The sequence below is a fragment of the Colletotrichum tamarilloi genome (assembly GCF_030869305.1).
Source record: "Colletotrichum tamarilloi strain Tom-12 chromosome Unknown Scaffold_18.1, whole genome shotgun sequence".
Taxonomy (NCBI): Eukaryota; Fungi; Ascomycota; class Sordariomycetes; order Glomerellales; family Glomerellaceae; genus Colletotrichum; species Colletotrichum tamarilloi.
The window spans coordinates 147,936-161,191 of record NW_026849401.1 but is presented as its reverse complement, the minus strand read 5'-3'; the positions used below and the strand labels follow the sequence as shown (position 1 = coordinate 161,191).

The 13,256-nt window shown below is 52.3% G+C and overlaps 6 protein-coding genes across 6 annotated transcripts; 3 read left to right on the top strand and 3 right to left on the bottom strand.

The window, feature by feature from the left end:
- Positions 1 to 211: 211 nt before the first annotated feature.
- Positions 212 to 1,368, bottom strand: CTAM01_06459 (isopenicillin-N N-acyltransferase; the record flags this gene model as incomplete). The annotated part of the gene is made up of 2 exons (XM_060522486.1): positions 212 to 1,270; positions 1,333 to 1,368. The coding sequence occupies 2 exons, from the start codon at positions 1,366 to 1,368 to the stop codon at positions 212 to 214; spliced, it is 1,095 nt and encodes a 364-aa protein (XP_060382745.1).
- Positions 1,369 to 3,045: 1,677 nt separating this feature from the next.
- On the top strand, positions 3,046 to 3,934 carry CTAM01_06458 (RTM1; the record flags this gene model as incomplete). Its single annotated transcript, XM_060522485.1, has 2 exons — positions 3,046 to 3,244; positions 3,297 to 3,934. The coding sequence occupies 2 exons, from the start codon at positions 3,046 to 3,048 to the stop codon at positions 3,932 to 3,934; spliced, it is 837 nt and encodes a 278-aa protein (XP_060382744.1).
- A 2,064-nt stretch (positions 3,935 to 5,998) lies between these two features.
- On the bottom strand, positions 5,999 to 6,871 carry CTAM01_06457 (translin family protein; the record flags this gene model as incomplete). Its single annotated transcript, XM_060522484.1, has 3 exons — positions 5,999 to 6,566; positions 6,621 to 6,638; positions 6,690 to 6,871. The coding sequence occupies 3 exons, from the start codon at positions 6,869 to 6,871 to the stop codon at positions 5,999 to 6,001; spliced, it is 768 nt and encodes a 255-aa protein (XP_060382743.1).
- A 408-nt stretch (positions 6,872 to 7,279) lies between these two features.
- CTAM01_06456 (mannosyltransferase) lies at positions 7,280 to 8,651 on the top strand (the record flags this gene model as incomplete). The annotated part of the gene is made up of 3 exons (XM_060522483.1): positions 7,280 to 7,992; positions 8,043 to 8,313; positions 8,370 to 8,651. 3 exons carry the CDS (start codon positions 7,280 to 7,282, stop codon positions 8,649 to 8,651), a joined length of 1,266 nt encoding a protein of 421 aa, XP_060382742.1.
- A 298-nt stretch (positions 8,652 to 8,949) lies between these two features.
- On the top strand, positions 8,950 to 11,729 carry CTAM01_06455 (FHA domain-containing protein; the record flags this gene model as incomplete). Its single annotated transcript, XM_060522482.1, has 5 exons — positions 8,950 to 9,127; positions 9,184 to 9,243; positions 9,298 to 9,380; positions 9,432 to 9,583; positions 9,635 to 11,729. The coding sequence occupies 5 exons, from the start codon at positions 8,950 to 8,952 to the stop codon at positions 11,727 to 11,729; spliced, it is 2,568 nt and encodes an 855-aa protein (XP_060382741.1).
- Positions 11,730 to 11,932: 203 nt separating this feature from the next.
- CTAM01_06454 (uncharacterized protein) lies at positions 11,933 to 13,144 on the bottom strand (the record flags this gene model as incomplete). The annotated part of the gene is made up of 1 exon (XM_060522481.1): positions 11,933 to 13,144. One exon carries the CDS (start codon positions 13,142 to 13,144, stop codon positions 11,933 to 11,935), a length of 1,212 nt encoding a protein of 403 aa, XP_060382740.1.
- Between the last annotated feature and the right edge of the window lie 112 nt (positions 13,145 to 13,256).

The following is a 13,256-nucleotide window of genomic DNA, read 5'->3' as shown; positions in this document are numbered from 1 at the left end:
GCATCCCATGCGCAACTTCGAGCCACTGTGACTTTTGATGGTATTTGCAATAGTTCTCGAAACTGTAACGCGATCCACGATTACGTATTCAGATTGACACAAAGTGTCGCCAAAGTCTATTCCTTTTTTCATGTTGGTAAACAGAATACAAGCCAGGGCATACTGGCCAGAGACCCTATAAGTAAATTCATAGCACGTTCAGAACACGACATTAGAATCCAATTTCGATTTGCTCCTCAATCTCCGTCGTCCGACCAATGGAAATAATGCCCTTTCTTTCGGTGAGATCAAACACCACATTGAAAAGAGTACCAGAATCATTCTTTCCGATTTGCTTCCGGTTAATGGAGCTTGGGAAGTTTTGTTCATCCTTGAAAAGCTCTAGCAAGGACTTGAAGCCGGCGTTCTCGCCAACATCTAGCGTTGCTAGCTCCCTCATACGGGCAGTACGTTTCGGTGAATCTACAAGCCAGAGCGGCTCAAGAACGCCCTCATGATCTAATATCAAGTTATTGGCATGAATGACACGACCATTCTCATCAGCCGGCAGCTCCCTGAACCCAATGCTGGTACACTCGAGGCCAGTAGGGCCTGAGTGGTCGCCGAGAAGAATGTGACTGCTTCCAGCTAACCCCACGCTCTTTATCTTTTCCAGGGCCTCTCTTTTTGACCTGGATTCCAAAATGGTCCGCAGAGCAAAGTGGGTTGGCATACGCTCTGAGTTGACGCCCTTCGCGCGGATCCCATTAAGGAGACATCCCACACCGTGCTCGTTGAATCCAATTTTCCCAATGATACCTGCTTCAGTGATCATTTGGAAAGCTGGCAGATCGATGCCGGGCCCACCATGCGGTTTGGCGCGAACGATGATCAAATTTGGCTTTTGTTCGTTCTTCCAGTCCCAGTTCTGCGAGAGGAATGTAGACCCTCTAGGAGTCTTCCAGCCTAGTGCAGTGCATCCGTCCACTGCCATTTCAACTGATGTAGTTGACGTGGGTCTTGTCGGTTCCGTTTCGAAGAGACCAAAAGCGATCTCGCTTCGTATGTTCAATGCAACAACATCCAGAACGTCCACGGCAGCACCTTCCGCTATCCCTTCGATCTCTTCATAGTATGAGGGAAACTTGGCTTTGAGGTGTGGCACAAACTCTCGGGTCTTCACCTGTACTGTGGACCACTCTAACCCGCTGAAGTCTTTGAAAAAATAACGGTAGAAGGCAATTGACCCAGCAACTTGCTTCGCAGCCTGTTGACCTACAGCAAAGCCGATCTGCGTTGACACGGAGGTGAGCTTCTCAGGCACATCAAAAAGCAGTCAGGCGCATCACTCACCTCTCGATGGGTTCCAGCAACAGTGATGTCAATCATCCTCGCAGAATGTTCTCTCGCTCGAAATTTGCCATTGTTGAGATGAGGATGCAGAGTCGATAGATGGATCCCTCTTTGGTGGTCTTACATTCGTGATGCGGGGTTCTCCTCGGCTATCTCATGCAGGCTTCGGAGTGGCAAACAGTAGACGGCTCGCCGGCTCTCAGCATCCTCGATACGGTCCTACCTACACGTTTGCATTAGCTCCCTTGCTGTTTGCATCTTCATCCGATAGTAGCTAATCTCCGACAGTTTCAACCAATGATATCAAATGTCCCCAGGCCAATTAAAACATCAATCAATTGACCACCTGGTCATACAACACTTACCGCAATACCACATGTTCTGCAAAATGTGTAGTAGCCTAGGTATTGTGTCGCGAAGTTGCCGACTGCCCTTGCCTCGTATGTACATTCACCCTTCCAGACTGCGAACGTCCAAACAGACCACCAATCCAGTAGGAAGCCTTCGACATCTCATTATATTACAACGCTGAATACAATGATGTTCGGTCAGACCCCTCAAAGAGTCAAGGAAGCCCCCGGGGCAAATCAACTGGAACTTCCTGCCCACTCCGGCGCTTAGAACGACACTGATAAAAACTCATGTAGTCTCGGGAACAACGTCAATCTTTGAGGATGTCATACTTGAGTCTCAAATCATATGTTATTAGCATCTGAGTTTTCATGCACTGAATTCAAGGCAAAAGTCAGGTTCTTTTTGGATCTCGAACTCTCGATCAGTGGCCTCATTCTTGCACATGACCCCTTGTGCAATGGGTGTCCGTGATGCCCAGGATCTGATTGAAAATTTCCGGGCTCATGGGTCTTGGAAGAGAACGAAAACGCTCAGTATTATGTGTTCTCTTCGTTTTCGCCCATTTACACTGGAGGAGAAGTAGCGATCTAGATGCTGCTGATGTTATTAACTGACCTGGAGATTCAGATCATCAGCATAGGTATCACGTTTTGATACAGATTTTGGTAATTTGATGCTCTTAGCCTCATTTCGAAGGTGAAATTTTGCAAGTGCTGCAATAAAGCAGACGGTAGAAGTCTCCGGCACCAAGAAATAGCGAAGGCGTGTTTTCTCAGCGAGGTTGCTTCATGTTGGCAGCGGTTTTGCTGTTCTTCCCTTCACACTGCTCACGCGTTTGCAAAAGCCAAGGCTGCGTTATGATGAGAGATTCTTTTTGGGGAGAGATATTATTGAATTGTCGAAATGAGCGTATGCGCGTTATCGACCCGAGCTATAAATCCTCGGGTAAGCTGCTCGGGTTGATGCTTTGTCCCGCGTATTCTTTACCACCCGACTCGGGTCCGTATGCCCCACACCCCAAGCGATCCGAACCCGTTCAACCGCAACTCTATCCGAGCATTCACGGCCTGGCATAGAGTAGAAAAAAATATGCAAACACGGAGCTAATGAGGCTTAGATTTGTCTAGACTTTGTGGAGCTCGAAATTTTCTTTTGGGCACTGGCATGCCTTTACAATGTGGACAACTTCGTGTGCTCCTCGGCGTACATATACCCGTCCATTTCTTTGCTTTCTCGAATTCCCAGATAGTCCTTTCTGACGGCAGTCTCCCTCAAAATTGCTCGCCATTCTTGCCGAAGTTTCTTGTAATTTTTTGTACATTCTGATCTGAATCATCAGACGCTCATTAGCCTGCAGCCATGTCTACGGATGGTTACTTCGCGCCAGTGCCAGGAGTTAAGCCTACCAAAGGAGGAGCCTACCTTTGGCGCTATCTCCCGAGCAAACCTGCGGCGATCCTATTTCTCATTCTATTTCTATTGTCTTTCCTCTACATCAGCTGGAAGATCTGGAGGACTCGTGCTCGCTTTTGCATCGTCTTTGCAGTAGGATGCCTCTGTAAGTTGCGCAATGGCTCTTGACAAACATCGATGTACTGACTCCCAGTAAGTTGAAGTCATAGGATATGGAGCACGCGCTAGCGCCCACGACAAGACCGACAGAATCATGACGTTCGCCATCCAGAACATGTTCATCATCATCGCACCCGTCCTCTTTGCCGCCTCAATCTACATGATCCTCGGTCGAATTATCACGAGTATCCACGCCGAGAAATATTCGATGATCCGACCAGCCAAATTGACGAAGACGTTTGTCCTTGGAGATCTGGTTTCTTTCCTAATTCAGGGAGGCGCTTCAGGTATGATGGTGATCCAAAAGCCCGGTCTCGCGACTTGGGGTGAGAGGATCGTCATCATCGGCCTTGTTGTCCAGATCATCATGTTTGGCCTCTTCTGTGCTATCGCCGTCGTCTTCCACCGCAGAATGAGACAAGCACCCACTCCCGACTCCTTGGACGGCCTAATCCCATGGGAACAAAGCCTCTACATGCTTTATGCCGTCAGTCTGCTCATCATGGTTCGATCAATCTTCAGAGTTGTCGAGTTCGCTCAGGGATATACGGGTTACTCTCTTTCCCACGAATGGACACTTTACGTTTTCGACTCCCTTCTTATGTATCTCGTCACGGTGCTCTTCGCTTGGAGGTTCCCAGAGCGCTTGAGGCCTAAAGAGGATCTGGCTTTGTGAGCTATCGTGCATAGGCCTGATCTTCGATGTTTGGTGCTGGGTTGTCACATATGTGAGGGTGGGTCAAGCTTGTGAAGCAAGGCATTTTGTGGGAGTTTGCTTCGTTAGGTCGGTCTTACAGGCCTTCTCGCTGGCCGATTTCAGTCCCCACTCCATGTCCTTAAGGAGTTTGGCACGCCTCAATAACTAGCTTAAGTAGACGCTCTCGTCTGTTTCACTTAGAGACGAGGTTAGTAGACGCGGAATCGGTAATGCTTATCAGGACATGAGGTCAAGTCAATTCTAATGTTATTTGAAAACATGCCACGGAGGGCATTATTTTCCTTTCTTTTTCGGTGAAGGTTTCAGTAACTCAGCGAAGCCAGTATTGAAGTGGAAGATTTGGAGGATAAGTGGGCTAAGCTCATGAGAATGCAAGATCCAGGGAGAAGCACCTCAGAGACAGTCTTACGCTTGCATCTCATGTAATCGGCCATGTGTGGTAAAAACAGCGGAACGACGTAGTCCTAAGATGGGTGGGCTATACCAGGTTTTACTGTTTGTTATAGTTCCTCCTACAACGATATCAGGTAAAATCAGGCCAACAGCCAGCTTTCATCATCCGAGTTGTCATCCAAGTCATCTTCACGTCGGATCACGAATACGTTTCGACTATCATTGAGAATATTCTCTAGGTAGTTTGGGATTGTTGTGATGGATTTTCTTATCGGAAAAAGTAAAGGCTAGGTAGTCAGCCCCCATCAGAACGAAAGCCGCCCGATATGTCGGCTGAGAATAGTTCAGATGACCCTTTTTGCCTCCAAGCAGTGCTATGATTCTCTCAGTATCCTGCTTTTCGCCATTCCCAAGTAAATCCCTTATTTCGGCCAACTCTATCTCGACTGCCCTCGGAAGCGCCTGAGAAATAGCTGACTGAGCTACCTTCAAGGCTTCTCTCAGTGACTGACCCGATGCGAGGCTTTCACAGAAGCGTCTCATAAAAATGACTGTAATGTTATCATTTATAGGCCACAAAGTGACTAACACCTCCCTCACGCCAGAAGCAATCAGACTTGTAGCAAATCCTACGGTACCCCCACCACCGGCATAAGACACTCCTCCAGTGTGCTCATGATCCATGCCTGCGTCAGTGAAGTCTTCAATAGAGATGCACTTTCCGTTGGCAACAGATATTTCTGACAGTGTTGAGAACTCCTCCGAAAAGTCGCCGTGAGTGGCTAGATGCAAGATGTCATATTATTGGTGAATGTTAAAGAGAATAGCTTCTTTCGTCGCGTCAGATCCAGTCAGCGCCAAATTAGCGGATTGTAATCTGGCAATGACCTCGGCTTCAATCTCAGCACCCGGGAGTGAGGGAAGAGGTGTTACTCTTCCAGTAATTCGGTCCACATGTGACATCCTCGATGGGTTTCCAATAGCCAATACTTTTCTTTCAACGTTCGAACGATTTCGTGTTTTTAGTGCGTAGTATGAGCTTAGGCTTGGAACGTACGATACGGTACGAGACTGCAAATCCGAGGATACCCATCGCGGTAGATTTCCGTACAAATGTCTTCTCGGGAACCTGTGTGAAGCTTAACTGACTAGAGGCTTCTGCTAGCAATCGACTATCCCACTAACTTCTACTTTGTACTTCTGCACAACTTGCGAGTCGCAATGCTTCACAGAGCTCGAACTTGCCGCTCGCGAAACGTGATAAGTGAAGGTTTCTATTGGAGACTTAATCGAAAGGAAATCAAGATATTGGAGCCCCATTGATTGAAAGATAGGCACGACAGTGTAGGAGATTGCAAACAAAATCTCGACAGAGGAGTCGTCGTAAGGTAGTCGGCGTACAATTTGGAAAGTTGCCCAAATATCTCTTCTAGGTAAGCGCGCAAAGATTATCTGCATCGCAGTGGGCGGAGTAATAGGGCTTCGGTCAAGCTAGCCCCCTAAATCTTGTTAAATGAGACGAGCGATGCTCTCCATGTTTACAGAATTCTGATCTACATATTCAGCTACCTCTCCTTAACCATGCCAACCGCCGTAATACCCTATAGTTCAGTACTACATTTATTGATGTCATTCCAAAGAAGAAGGATCGAAGTCCTCCTTCATGTCAGGCACCCAGCCTTTTGGCCGTTCCGTTCCCCGGATCGCCAAGCCATAGCCCAGCTTCTCTACCTTGCGCACTGACTGTCGCATCACCTCCATTTTGCCCCTGAAGTCTCTTGTCGGAATTTCTGGAAGAATCTCGAAGCAGCTGCTCAGCTCATGGATATCCATCAGAATGTTGCGGCCCTCTATGCCGGCCAGCTGACCCGTCTGGGCAGTGGTCACCGTAGCGAAACGCATCATCTCGCCAAAGAGGTCAAAGAGACCAAACATGTAGTCGTTTTCGGTGATTGAGACGTTGGCTGGGACTGCCGCTGCTGTCTCTTCCTCGCTGATGAGGGTCTGGTTTCGGAGGTAGTGGGAGAAGGAAAGGGCCTCAACGAGCTCCTCTAGGCAGCGGAGAGAGTGGGCATAGCGGTAGCGATTGACGCCTTGGATGTCGTTCTCAATGGCGGCGAGATGCTTCTGAATCTCGCCCATACGCGTTTCGATCTCCTTGTTGGCGAAGTTTGGAAGGTCGCCCAACTTGTTGACTCTGTTCCAGTATTAGTAGATGGCATGAGAACAAGGTGAGATCGGTGGGAGTCACCTTTGGCAGGTGAAAATGCTGCATTCCTGTTAGTCAAGTCCCACCCCAGACGAATGGCTGGATTCTCACATCTTCTTGCTCAACGCGGTGACGTCTCTCGATGCCTTGACAATGCGCTCCCTACGATCGTGGTGCTGGTCTAGCTCATCGCGGAATTTCATGAACATGGGGGTGAATTGAGACTCGGGCGCAGCTGGCTTCGGTTTGGATTCATGAGTCCGCATGTTGCCATCCCGGTCGCGCTTAGACATCCTGAATTACTGCAACAATTAGACGGTGTTGGTGAGATGCGAGGTCGGCAAAAAGTGAGGCCGTCGATGAAGTCAGTGACTCGGAGTGATGTTCCTGTGAGGTCGTGCAGGGTCAGAATTGAATTTAGTGGGGTCGGCAGATGGAGCACCCGGGGTGTGGGCCCAGCACACTCATCTGGGCTTCTGGGTCCAGGGGCTGGCTGGTTTTGCCCACGTCACTCAAATTTCCCATCATGGCAACATGGGGATTTGAAGCTTCAACCCCCGAAACTCACATTCGCTTCAGCGCATCGTTTCTTTCCGGGCATATTCAATGGCTTTCTGGGTAACTCCGCTCGAATAATACCGTCTGATTAGATAGCCGACAATTCTGCGGCGAGACACATCTCACCCGATTCATATTCCAGCATGGCCGGCCTCGACGCGTTCTTCCGGCCCGTGCCGCTCTTCGGCGCCGCCGCGCTCCTCCGTGTGGCGATGCTATACTACGGCCTGTGGCAGGACGCCAACTCCGCCGTCAAGTACACCGATATTGACTATCTGGTCTTCACCGATGCCGCTCGCTTCACTGCTCAAGGGCGCTCACCCTACGATCGCGAAACTTACCGCTACACGCCACTTTTGGCCTGGATGCTTGTGCCTACGGCGTGGCAAGGATGGTTCTCATTCGGCAAGGTCGTTTTCGCGGTCGCTGACTTGCTGGCCGGGTTCTTGATCGTGCGCATTCTCGAGAGACGTGGCGTGGAGATGGGGAGAGCACTGAAGTTTGCCAGTATCTGGCTGCTGAACCCCATGGTCGCAACGATCAGCACCCGTGGGAGCTCGGAGGGACTCCTGGGTGTGTTGGTCATGGCGCTGCTTTGGGCTGTGCTCGAAAGACGGATAACGCTGGCTGGGCTGTTGCTTGGCTTCGGAGTCCACTTCAAGATCTATCCATTCATCTATGCGCCAGCAATTGTGTGGTGGATGGATGAGGAGATGCTCGGCCGAAAGGGGGCAGATCCCGCCCAGACGCAGACTATTGGCGAAGCCTTGGTCAAGTTTGTCAATGCTGAGAGAGTCAAGTTGGCCGCCGTCAGTCTCGCGACCTTCATGGGACTCAACATTGCCATGTATTCTATGTAAGAACCCAAGTGGCGGACTATTCCGGGCAGTGCTAACGGCCTCACAGCTATGGCACGCCATTCTTGGTGCACACCTACTTCCACCACGTCACCAGGATCGACCACAGGCACAACTTCAGCCCTTACAACGTGCTATTGTATTTGACGTCCGCTTTCCCGTCCACAGCTACCATCCGCATTGAATCTATCGCCTTTCTCCCACAGATCCTGCTGTCAACAGTGCTCATTCCGGTCATCTTAGCAAAGAGGGACCTTGCAACTTCGATGATGGCTCAGACCTTTGCTTTCGTGACCTTCAACAAAGTCTGTACAAGCCAGGTAAGAGCAAGCTGCCACTCAGTCGGTCTCACAAGCTGTGGCTAACATTCGAGCAGTATTTCTTGTGGTACATGGTCTTCCTGCCCATTTACCTCCCCGGCTCAACGTTTCTCAAGAACCCGAAGCTCGGGGCGACTGCTTTGGGCCTGTGGATTATGTCCCAGGCTGCTTGGTTACAGCAGGGCTTCAATCTAGAGTTCTTGGGAATTAGCACCTTCTTCCCAGGCTTATTCGCGTCATCCGTAGGATTCTTCCTCGTTAACTGTTGGATTCTGGGCATCATGGTCAGCGATGGCGATTCAACAGCCTTGGTGACAGGCGTCAAAGCCAAGCAATAATATCCGCAAGATGATGTAGATGTTGTAAGGAGACGAAGATCTAGTAACATTAAAGATCCCATCACATTGTGAACCAGACTTGATACACGCGTAACCTTGGTCTATTGGTGAATGTTGTCGAGCCTTGATCCACACCTATTGAGCCAAATTTCTTCTAAGCCAATTCACAATCCTTTGGGTTAATCTCAAATGCATGCAAGAGGTATTTGACTGATATTGCGAAGACCGAAAGGGAAGCTCAAAGGGGGTGTGGTTGTTGCCTGAAAGTGGACACGTGATCCGGCGTCACTTTCCCGCGATGGAACGCGTGTGGGCACACGACCTTCACCCATCCTCTACCCCAACTCCACCCCGTCGCATTGCGCAATATTCTAGGCTTCAAAGCCAGCACCCGGACCACGCGCCAGTCCGCGGCGCTTTCCTCCGTAGACAGGTCGTAATGTGGCTATTAGAGACTGACGGTAATGTCTTCGAAGGTACATCATAATCTACCCCACTAATTGTGCGAGATGCTGACGCGATTGATGTCCAGGGCGACGGCTTTGGCTCCGGCCAGGCAAACGATATCACTTCGGCCGAACGGACTCGGAACGTATGGGTTTTGACTGGTTGAACACCTTGCACGAACTTCACTGACGGTTTGCAGCCGGACAACTGGCCATCTCTCATAAGACCATCTCGCGCAAACATCTGACCATCGAGGTTGACAATGTGTCCGACGGCGATAGCGTACGTAGGCGTAATACGATTGACTAGTGCAATAGCTGAATATCTTCCTAGCAACATCTCTCCCGCCGATCGACCGTCACAATCGAAGACTTGGGCACCAAGACCGGGACGACTGTAGACGGGCACAAATACAAGGGCGAGAAGCATGTTGTGGCCGCAGCTTCAGCAGAGATTAAGATGGGTGGCTGCCCTGACATGTTCCGGTAAGGGTCCTGTCGTTGGAAGATGCGGGAAGCTTGCTGACGATCTTCTAGCTTGACCTGGCAACCTGTGGCGCTCACGTTCAGCTTCTCAAGCCGAGAAATGCAGTCCGACCCCTTTTCGCGACTGCGTGTCGACCTTGAGCAGCTCGACGTGAAGTTGTTGGCGGATTATAACATTCAGCATACAACACACGTTGTCACAAAGAAGCGCAACACTTCCAAGGGATTGCAGGCGCTGATCAACGGAAGGTACATCGTTGCAGACTCCTTCGTGGACGCCATTGTCGCGGCCGCGACACCTCCAGAAGACGACGATATTACTGCATCCTCTGCTTTGGAAACGGACTTTGATGGCAACTGGCCAGATCCATTGAATCATCTGCCTCCTCGCGGTGGCGAGCCTGTCGAAAGGCCTCCATCCGCGTATGCGCCGGACGAGGCCCGCTTGGAAATCTTTGAGGGGTATACCTTTATTTTCTACGACAAGGGACAGTTCGATAATCTTCTGGCGCCTATCACCAACGGGAAGGGCAAGGCTCTATACACAAAGGTCGATCCAAAGTCAACAACAGTGGACGACTTCGTTCTCTACGTTAAAACGGAAGCTGGCGAGAAAGGCCTCGGTTCATTTGACGACGGTAGCGAAGGACGAGGTGTCGTAGTTGTCCGCTTCGTACCGAACAAAGGTGACGCTGTGGATTGGTATGCCGACTTTTTCACTCAGGTCTCTCTCCGACTTGATCACAGACCCATCGAACAAAACGAGTTCCTGGAGGCCATCCTCATCAAAGATGCCAGCATATTGCGCCGGCCTTTGGAGATGGACCCGACGCAGGGTCCGGCAAACACAACACCGCAAGAAGAGGCGGCAAGAGTTGACTCCAACTCAATGGATATAGATCAGCCGACTACGTCACAGAATACGCTACAAGAGTCTGCGCCCGCGCCTAAGCCTTCTGCTACCAGAAGTCGGGTGCGGAGGGCACCGACGAGACGCTTTGCTGGATTTGACGCGGATGATGATGATGACGACGCCTTCACTCCTTCAGTGGTTGAGAGCAAATCGGTCGAGGCCGAAGCTGAGGACGAAGGATTGTTTGTTTCTCAAGACGCGCACGCGTCTAACGATGTAGCCGAACCATCACCAGATACGAACAGACGATCCCAAAGGAAACGCCCTGCAGCGCAGGACGATGACATTGAGGATATCATCCCGACAGCTGCCGCAGTGAAAAGGCGAAGGATCGCCGCCGGAGAAGAGCCTGTTCCGCGAAACGAATCACCCGAGCCCGCGGAACCGGAGCCAAAGCCTGCCCCCAAGGTCAAGAAGGTGAAGAAGGAGATTGACGTTCTAGACGTCGCCCGCCAGCAGAGGGAAGCGATGGAGGCCCGCCTCAAGGCAGAGAAGGAAGATTTAGCCAATTTGCCTGAAGATGTTGACTTGGAGCAAATCCGCCGGTTGCACATCGTCGAGGAGATGCCTCTACGTCAGCCACCAGCCAACAGAAGTCACGATGAAGATGATGAGAATGGCAGGTGGGATCCACGGTGGAACGGGAGGAAGAATTTCAAGCGCTTCAAGCCGCGGGGTGAACTCACGGGGCGGCCACCTCAAAAGGTCATCGTGACCCTGACGCAAGTCAAGCCCAAGGAATTTGGTATCGGAGACGATTACTGGCTAGAGGACGACAGCCAGCGCAAGAAGAAGGGCAACGAGAGCCAGAAGAGCGGCACAGCCCAGGGCGGCACAGCCCAGGACGAGCCTGCGCCCCCGCCACCGCCACCACCTGTGTCTCGGCCTACGTCGCGACAACAGCGTGTTGTCTTGAGTGATGACAGTGAAGAGGATGACGACATACCCGATACCCAGGCTGAGCCCGCACCAGAGCCAGAGCCTGAACCTGAACCTGAACCTGAGCCGACGCCGGCGTCACGGTTGAGGAGTACGCACGCAACGACGGCTACGCAGTCACAGAACACCACGCAGAGCCAGTCGACGAGACAAACTCGCGGGAAGAGGGCCGCGCTGGAACCTGCCAAGGAGCCGCCGGCGAAGAAGCCGAGGGCCACGCGGAAAGTCATTGAAGTTGCGGATAGTGACGACAGCGAAGATGAGCTGAAGTTCAAGTTTGGCCGGCGGCGTTAAAGCGGCACAGGGAGGGAGTGTGGTAATGATGATGTATGACTTGCATTCGCGACGGGCGCTGCTTCTATTGTTAGGGGTATCTCTCTATCCGTATTCTGCTTGCACGCTCGACCTGTTTAAATACAGGCGTCTACTGCCGCATCTTGCTTGTATGTGCCTCTCAGGACCAAATCTTATGTGAACCTGAAACCAGACCATGTACATCAGTCCATCTCGTCCATCGCGCTCGGCTTCGAGCCCTCTTCCTCATCTACCAACAACCCCACGAGACACGCGGAGAGCATAGTCTCGTAATTCACCCAGGGATGAATCTCCCCAAACAACTTCGTCCCATCGCGCCCCGCGCCGCGCAGCAACTCGGGCTCGCCAGCCGGGTGGTACGGCAGATACGGCGTGATGTTGTATACCCTCCCACCCAACGCCATCCACGCATCCTTCCCCTTTCTCCCCGTCATTTTTTTCAGCATCGAGGGTGTGACTTTGAGGTAGGGCGTCGAGGGCGGAAGGTTACGCAGGTCTGCGTTGGGGCCTGAGATGCGCGCCCAGTCGAGCGGGGAGTGGCCCGGCGTGAGGATGACTTTGCGCGTTGGCTTGGGGGCCTTTGCGGAGTGCGTTGGCGGCGGCGCAAGGGAGGAGCCGAGGGAGGAGCTTCCGGGTGCCGGGCCGCGGTTCGGTACGGGGCCGCGGGCGCGTTGGGGGGAGTTCATTGCTGGGAAGGCGGCTAGGCGGGGAGGGACTGGGCCGCGGGGTGTTGGGGCTGGTGGCGGCATCATGTTGGCTGAAGTCGTTGATGGCGGAGGAGGGGGCGGCATGCTTCCTTTGCCGAGCGTGGGGCCGGAAGAGGAAGATACTGAAGAGAGTGGTGCGCCGAGGGTGGGCGGTGCCATTGCCTTTGAGGGTTCTTCAAGATTGAAGGAGGGTACGGGCGCGGCGTGAGCGGCGGGGGTTGCCTTTGGTGTTGTTTGTTCTTCGGCTTCCGGTTCGGTTACCGTGGGCGGCGCCGGAGCGGAAGGATTCGGGGATGACCGGCGGATGACCGGCGGAGCAGGAGGAGGAGGCAAAGAGACGGCGGTCCCGGTTTTGCGCGGTGCCGGTGCCGTTGCCGGTGCGGCGACGGGGTCATCGGGGAGGTTGAGCGTTGGTGGGGGAGGGGCATCGCGCGGCTGTTCCTTGGTGGAGGGCTCGGGTGCGTGCCTATTCGTGGTGGTTGTCGAGGAGGCCGTCGTCTTTGACTCATGTTGGTCGCTTGGCGGTGGAGGAGAAGAGGATTTTGACCGCGAGGAAGGTGGTAAGAGCTTTGTTTCGTTTCGCCAGGCGAGCAGGAAGGGCGGCATGAAGGGGTGTATCCATGGCGGAGGAGCGACGATGACCCAGACGAAGGAGGCGAGGATGAGGGAGACGCCGATGTAGCCCATGATTGCGACCCGGTGATGGGCCGTTGGCCACGGCGGAGGTGATGGGATGGGAGGAAGAAAAGTTGAAGGAAAGGACTAGAGAAGATGTTGAAGCGTAGTTGAGGTTGTGGCT